Below are 8,302 nucleotides of genomic sequence, written 5' to 3'. Positions count from 1 at the left end.
AGGATACAAAGTTGCTTGTCAAATATACTCTTTATTAGCTGGCTAACAAAGATGATGTCTCTTTCATCTTGTTGTATTTAATATGAGCAATTGGTCTAGTCCCAATTGCGTGACCTGAAATAGAAACCGGTAGCTGAAGTGTTTGAGTATAAACTCCTAAATTTTCTTATTCGAATGTCTGGCTGTAGGAACGAGTGATCATGTGGCTATGGTTCGCATGTCGAGATCCATAGAACATAAGTTTGATCATGAACATCTCAGATCCATAGAAATTCTGATAAAGATAGGTTTATGCATGCACTAATACTGATATATTTTAAATTTACGTGTCACAGTACCGCGTGCCTCTTACTTTTCTCGGATCAGATAAACAATATGTATTTGCAAACCATCGCAAAGAAAAGAGAGTACTGTTTTCTTTTGCTGCTAATAATTGGTTTTTTACCTCTTCATCATGCATCTTTGCAATTTGAAACGTGCCAATAACTTTGTTCTAAACCGGAGCAGACATTGGCCTATTGCAGAAACATGACAAGAGTACAATTTAGACAAAAATAATAAATTTGACTAATTATTCAACGTACCTTTATGTAATCTTCCCAAACTTTTGGCTCCGCATCCATCATCCTTGTCACTCGATTAAATGCAAATCCACTAGAAGAATTCTGCATGTCTTGAAATGCGCCCATATCTTTTTTAAGTGTCTTCAATCGGTTTTTAATATGATCCACTTCAACCTTTATTCCACATTTAGCATATAACTCTGCACATGTTGCTTGATAAGCATGATATGAGAAACTTCGATCGGGCTTTTGCCCTTTGTGCACTTGTTCTCTCAATGTTTCAGTTAAGCAAATATCCATTTTCTCTGTCCATACAATATTTTTCTTTGAATTTGATTGATTTCCAAGTTGTGAATCCATATGAACGGCCTGCTTGTTAATATGCAACATTACTTAAAAGATTAGTATTTGACAAGCGAACAAAGACGAAGAGTGGAACATGTGCGTGACAACTGTGGACACTTGGATTAAACTCTAAACAGCAGGTGGGGAACAAAATCTCGACTAATAATTAACATAAATTATCTTCATGACTTGCATTGGCAGTATGGTGATTATCATCGGACACCTAACAACTCTGCTTCAACTATTAATCCCGAGGCATCAAACAAAACCCCTCAAAAGAATATTACAGTTTCATTGACAGGCTTCAGGCAAATTGTTGTTCACATATTTTTCTGTCTGGTACATGTCACACATAGGAGATTCAGAAATTCATTTTGACAAAATGCCCGTGCTTTCTACTAATCCAAAAAGGACTATAACACAAAGAAGTAGCAATTGTTTGGAAGGAAGAACTGCAGTACTAGTGACAAAATTACCTATACACAACATGAAACATTAACCCAAAAGCAGAAGAGACTACAAGGAAAACAAAACTAATCACCTAAGGAATAGCTCAGTAGATTCATCTAAATAAAGGGATTTTTTTTATAGGAAAAAAGGAAAACAAAATGAAGCAAAAGAAATTTGAAAGCAATATAGAAAAGAGAATATGTTCTTATTGCAGCATATGGGACATATACATACATCGCACATATATTAGATTATTTCACATGTATAACAATGTTTAAAAACAACAAGGCATGTTCTAATACATAAATGAGCAGTGAGACTGTGGGGCATATTGGTAGGAAGAGGGAAAAAAACAATGAGGAACTATATATATCTATATAAATGCAACTAGATACAAAGTATGGAAAAGCTTGATATTCTCTAAGTTAACGGATGTTGCTATCTCCCCCTTCCAGGAACACAAGACATAAGGAAGAGGGAAAAAAACAATGAGGAACTTGAAGGAATAGAGAACCATACAGTGATACCAACTTCTTCAAGAACTTATCAGCCATTGAGAGCTCACCAAGCTCTGAAAGTTCACAATTCAGATGGATTCCCAAATAATGAATTAGAACAAAGAAATGCGATGTTTAATTTACTAATCATAACAACAAAATGATCCTGTGAACAAAAAGCAACAAGCTGTTTATAAATACTTAGAATATGTGTGAGCATGAATGGAGGAAAAATTAAATTAAAGAATGCACCATGGATATCAGATCAATAGCCTAAATGCACAGAACCTCAATATTATGAAACTGTAAGTTTTGCAACTCGAATGTTGACCAGACAATCAAAATATATTAGCTCACTCATACGATCCAGAGTATCTAAAAACACATTTACTTTTTATTTGAAGAAGGAAAATATTTCTAATAATCTCTCCACATATCATCGGCTATTTTTTGCCTTAGAATCTCTCATCGTCTATACTCTTCATTATCATTTACAGGAGCTTCTTCAACATCTATCATCTGGTTCAAAACTTCCTGATCAACTTGTTCAAGAAGCCCCTCGTCAGGAACAACACCCATTAGAAAATTATGTAGGATACTACATGCATAAATGATATCTTTTTGTGTTTCAATTGGATAATGAGGTTCTGTTCCACTACCCAAGATTGGAAATCGCTTCTTCAAGACTCCAAAAGCACGCTCAATCGCATTTCGTAGTGAAGAGTGGCGATGGTTATACACTTCACGAGGACTTTCAGGTTGTCTTGTTGAATATTCCTTGAGGTGATAACGCGTGCTCCTAAATGGTGTAAGGAATCCCAGCCTCAGCATAAAATCACCATCAACTAAATAATATTTTCCTAAAATTGAACAAAATTTAACAGTTAAAATGTGTTTATGTAAACAAGGTCTTATCTGATCTTGAAAATGATTGGACCTAAGAGTTATCACCTTGAGGAACAAATATTTTGTCTTGTCGTATTAATGCATTGTTCAACACCCGCGAATCTGAAGCAGACCCTTCCCAACCAGCTAGAACATATGTGAATTTCAAGTCAAAGGTGCAAGCGGCAAGCACATTTTGAGTTGGAAATTCTTTTCGGCCTCGATGTTAGTCTAAGGTGTAGACCCAAAGTCGAGACAAGAGCTGGAATCAAAACGACAAGAAAATAAGCAGACAGACCCACGGTCGACCGCGAACGTGCACAAGAGTTGGGAGGAGCTGAAGCTGAAGGCGGTCGACCGTGGTGGTCGACCGCGCCAACCCTGTAGGATTTTTGGTCTCGGGTTTTTGGTTCGGTCGACCGCCCGCGGTCGACCGCTCAATTTGTAATCGATTTAAGTCTCTGTCGTTTGATACGGTCGACCACGACTGGTGTGCGGTCGACCGCGATACCTGTGCGGTCGACCGCCACGGTCGACCGCGACGCAGTTTGACAGTTTCCTAAACTGTTTTGGATTCTGTTTTCTCCAGGACTCTATATATACCTTAAACGTTTTTAGGGTTAAAACAACATGAAAAAAGAGAGTTTTTGACTGCAGAAAGAGAGAGAATCTCAGAGAGATTAAACCCTAGTTTGAGAGCTTGTAATTCTTCTTCAATTAATAAAGATATTGTGTGGTGTGGCTCCCAAGGACGTAGGCACGTTGCCGAACCTCGTTAAATCTGTGTGTTCGTCTCCTTTACTATTTTGCAAGGTTAGATCTTTATTTGTGGTATTATTTCTACTTTCCTACTTTCAACACAAGGTCCGGAAGGGTAAGGGTTCGATTGATTGTTTCGAAACCCCAACACTCGATACCTTCTTGTATCTTCTTTTGCCACTTTTGACTTGAAATAATAATCTTAACCGGACAAAAACCTAGTTCTGACTCATTAGTCAAGGATGAAAAACCTGGTTCTGACTCATTAGTCAAGGCTTATTACATTACAGAAGTCTCAAATACAATACCAAATTATAATCTTAATTCTACACACAAAAATTTGAAAAGCAAATTAAGAAATCAAGAATGAAAACCAGTCTAATTGGTTCTCAAGTATGTTTTCCATCACTCCTTGTGTCCTTGTTACTCTTGAAAGTTGAAACCCAATTTATCTTGATGAGATCTTGAGTGAAATTCTATCTTTTGTGGACTATTAGCTGACCGCAGTATAATATTTTCTAACTCTTTCTTTCTGGTTTCTCTTGGTAAGATCTTTTATATTCCGTGCTTGTTTTAGGTTCTGCAAGGTTTTTGAATAGAAGTTTTGGGGCTGTTTGGTTCAATTTCTATAAAAAAAAAAGAAAAAGAAAAGTGCTCAAAATTTGATTTCCTTGTATTTCTATAAAATTTGTCTTGCTTAGCTTTACCAAAACGTATTCAGATTGTCATAATTCTTGCGATTTCTGTATTGAAATAAGTTCGGCAGTAATTTAACCTAAGTTCAGTGATATTTTTTCTTATAAATAAATGTTTGCATGTTTCGTTGAACTTGCAGGACTGAACTGTGCCGTTTTAGTGGTGCTAAGATATACCCAGGAAAGGGCATTAGATTTGTTCGTGCTGATTCCCAGGCAAGCATATTTGTTTTGCCAAGGACTATGTGGCCTAATACTAATTTTGTATAATTTTTATGCTGATCTATCTATTCCACTCAGGTCTCCCTTTTTTCAAACTCAAAATGCAAGCGCTACTTTCACAACCGTCTGAAGCCTGCCAAGCTTACCTGGACAGCAATGTATAGGAAGCAGCACAAAAAGGTAATTTTTTAGCTTGTTATTTATATGGGTGTGATTTAATGATTCTGAACTTGGTGATTAGTAGCTGTCCCTTTGTCTGTAAACACTAGTTGAAGTTCACTTCCATAATTCCAAAGCTCCTCACCAAAATAAAGCCTTTCTACCTGAAAGTTATATTACATTTCATGAAATTTGCAAATATTATTTACTTCTTAGTTAATTGTATAATTCAAACAATATAACTAAAGGTTTATGGTCAGTTGTAGACTTGTAGTTTACATAAGAATGATTTTGTTTATTGTTATGTTTGTGGTATCTTAATGTATATTGTAGTTTTAATACAGATGCTCACATATGTTTGTTTATATTGGTACACTTCTGTTCTTGTCATGTGCATTCTGAGGTGTTGATTCAAAGTCCATCTCGCATATAGCTTTGAATTTGTTCGCTGTTTGTGTTATAAACTCCTGAAATATGTTAAGTTACTTCAGTTGGAAATTATAAAAAAAACAAACAACTCAGTTATCAGACAGTATGAACAAAAATATGAGCAAAGAAATTACCAACAAATTAAAAAAAACAAACAACTCAGTTATCAGACAGTATGAACAAAAATATGAGCAAAGAAATTACCAACAAATTAAACTTCAAAACCAACAAAAAAAATATGAGCAGAATTTACCTCGGATGAATTTGGATTCATGTTGACAGAGAGATCCAAGAAAAAGATGTAGTTACTGTAAATAAATTAAAAATAACATCAAACGACTCATCGCTTCAGATTACCTCCAACCAAGCATCCACAGAACAAAATCCATATCAAAAAGAAATTACGAGCTCGAATCGAAGCTCACCTTCGAATCTTACCCAGTGTTACGCGATCGACAATGAACGATCCATAGAAGAGCGAGGGTTTGCGATCTTAAGCTGATGAGATCTCAAGCTGAGCGAGGGTTCGTCGAACTAGGGTTTGATCGAGAGAGAGAGAGAGAGAGAGAGAGAGAGAGAGAGAGAGAGAGAGAGAGAGAGAGAGAGAGAGAGAGAGAGAGAGAGAGAGAGAGAGAGAGAGAGAGAGGAGAACGATGAGGATCTCTAGAGGCGAGGATCTCTGGAGGCGACGAGCAAGGCGACGATCGGGGTCAGCGTCGGGCGTCGGGCGAAATTTCTGGAGGAGAGATCGGGGTCAGCGTCTGGAAAATTCCCGTCGCTCTCCCTCGTTTTCACTAGGGCAGCAGAGAGAAAGGGGGAATGAAAAAGTATAAACCCATTTTTCTGCAGTGAAATTTATTTTCTTTTTTCTTTTTGTTTTCTTTCAAAACAAACAACAGGAACCTACTTTCTCTCACATTTTACTTTCCTTTCTCTTCCTTTCTCTCAAACCAAACATAGCCTTAAGGATTTCTTGTTCCTTAATGACCTCGAGTCCTTAGAGGCTAACGTCTGATGAGTTTTAAAAGGCTTAGGTTTGTGTAGTGAGGAATTAGTTATTTGTGGGCTAAGGAAAGAGTAATAAAATTCCTCACATCATCTTGATTAATGGATTTCCCTTAAGAATATTTTCAAGTGGTGTCAAATCAAGATGCTCAAATTACTTTGATGAATTCCTACTAATATATGCAATGCAACCCTAAGAATTAAAAGCAACTACAAATGATACAAAAAGAAATTCTTTTATTTTTTAATTAAGGCTAGCAATCAAACAAATGTGAGGAAGGGAGATATTGTTTGAATTTATTATCTTGTTAGTAAATATCTAAGTAGAGGGTGAATTTTATTATGTTTGACAAAATAAAATCTTTTATTTCTTTTTAAATCATAATTGTCTCTAATTGTGAGAAACTAACTACATGGGTGGAATTGAAAATACTAGAAAAAGACTTACTAAAAAAATCTTTAACTTCTCGATCTCCAATCCTTGATCTTCAATCTCCAAGTGGTTCCTACATAAATTAAAAAACCAAAATAAACAAAATCCTACTTATAAGCACCTTTCCCGGCAATGGCGCCAAAAACTTGATGGGATATAAAAATATACCTCTAAAGTTACAAGTGCATAACCATCAAGTTATAGTATAAAAAGTTATTGATCTCATAAGGAATGTGTTTGTAGAAGAAAATCAAGATTGGTTCTTATGCTTTGTGTTGTGTGTGTGACAATTAGGAGTGATGGATATGATTGTGGAGAGATAGAGAGAGTGAGTGTGATTGTATGTAAATAAAAACAAAACGAGATTTTGAGTGGAGAGATAAGGGTGGATGTGATAAAGTGTATGTTTGTTGGAAATTTGCAGTAAAAGAAATAATGAAAGAAAAATTTGACTTGTATTCCTCTCAAAATCAATTACAATTTGGATTCCGATTACAAAAGAGAGGAGAATGAATTCGATTCTCCCCTTTGTTTAATTCTGGGTTCTTCACGGTGGCGATGAGATGCCTCCCTCGAATGCTCGCGTCGAGTTTGCTTCTCGTTGACGATCCGAACGTCTTGATTCACTGGAACGATGTCATCTCCTCACGATTTGACGCTGTGGAGAACTTGCGTGGCAAGTTTTGAAATAACTCTTGACGAGTTGATAACTCTGAAAGAGTTTTAGAAGAACTTGCAGAGCAAGTTTTGAACTCTGATCGAGTTGATAACTCTGAACGAGTTTTAGAAGAACTTGCAGAGCAAGTTTTGAACTCTGATCGAGTTGATAACTCTGAACGAGTTTGAACTCTTGAAAAAGAGTTGATTTGAACCGAAAGTTCGGTTAATAAGCCAAGGAAGAAGTTCATGTTGCTGGTCTCCCAAAACTCCAACAATTCAAGCCGAGAGCCAAAAAAGCCAAAAGCCTTCTCTCCCAAGCCAAAATCCCAGCCCGAACTCAGTTGAGTTTTGAGGTATTTATAGGGGATTAAGGGTATAACCGCCCCCTTAAATATCTCCTTAATGAGGGTTTAATGGGGTCTAACTGCTCCCCATAAATCTCTCCATGATAGGGTAGTGATCCCCTAAAATCTTGGGGAGAAAACGGTTCTGGAACCGTTCAAATCGTGCTTGAACGAGTTAAACGCTGAAAACAGCGTTCTGGGCTCGAACTGTGCGTTTCTGGACCTGAAACGCACAGTTGAGGTTGAAAAACGCACAGCTGGGGCTGAAAACGCACAGCTGGAGCTGAAAAACGCACAGCTGGGCTGAAAACGCACAGCTGGAGCTGAAAAACGCACAGCTGGGCTGAAAACGCACAGTTGAGGCTGAAAACGCACAGCTGAGGCTGAAAACGCACAGCTGGGCCTGTAAACGCACAGTTGGCCTGTTTCAGGCTAAAAACGCACAGTTGAGCCCATAAACGCACAGTTGACCTGTAACTCTGCGTTTCTAGATTGAAAACGCAGAGTTGAGCCTGTTTAAAGGCTGAAAACGCACAGTTGTGCTGTTTTAGCGATTAACTCTGCGTTTTGATGTTGAAAACGCAGAGTTGAGCATGTGCGCTTTGACTCTGTAATGCAGAGGCGAACCTTAGGCGGGCTTGGCGGGCTTCAGGCTAAGTCCAATGTTCTGATGAAGTCCAGTCTTGCAGACGGACCTCAGAACATAATTTGCTGCGAAGAACAGGTCATAACTTTCAAACCGTAAGTCGGAATTAGACGAATTATATATGAAAATCGGCTATCTCGACGAGACGGGGCCATCCGAACCGAGCCAAAGGCTTCGGTTCGCTTCCTACGTTTTGCCAAATTCCTTACG

General features: G+C 37.6%; 1 protein-coding gene across 1 annotated transcript; it reads right to left on the bottom strand.

Annotated features, from left to right (window-relative positions):
• Nucleotides 576-5,280, bottom strand: LOC109838670. The gene is made up of 2 exons (XM_020407094.1): nucleotides 5,258-5,280; nucleotides 576-932 (listed from the first exon to the last, which is right to left on the bottom strand). Exons 1-2 carry the CDS (start codon nucleotides 5,276-5,278, stop codon nucleotides 576-578), a joined length of 378 nt encoding a protein of 125 aa, XP_020262683.1. The 5' UTR covers nucleotides 5,279-5,280.

This window comes from Asparagus officinalis, chromosome 4 (genome assembly GCF_001876935.1).
Source record: "Asparagus officinalis chromosome 4, Aspof.V1, whole genome shotgun sequence".
In the NCBI taxonomy this organism is placed as follows: Eukaryota; Viridiplantae; Streptophyta; class Magnoliopsida; order Asparagales; family Asparagaceae; genus Asparagus; species Asparagus officinalis.
The sequence above is the reverse complement of the archived record's forward strand: the minus strand, read 5'-3'. Positions and strand labels throughout refer to the sequence as shown.

What these genes read in the sequence shown, in the direction of transcription:
- LOC109838670 (XM_020407094.1), bottom strand. Translation starts at nt 5,278, where the DNA reads ATGAATCCAAATTCATCCGAG. An exon ending in TGAATCCAAATTCATCCGAG is followed by an intron (nt 933 to 5,257) that starts GTAAATTCTGCT and finishes ATTAACAAGCAG; the next exon opens with GCCGTTCATATGGATTCACA.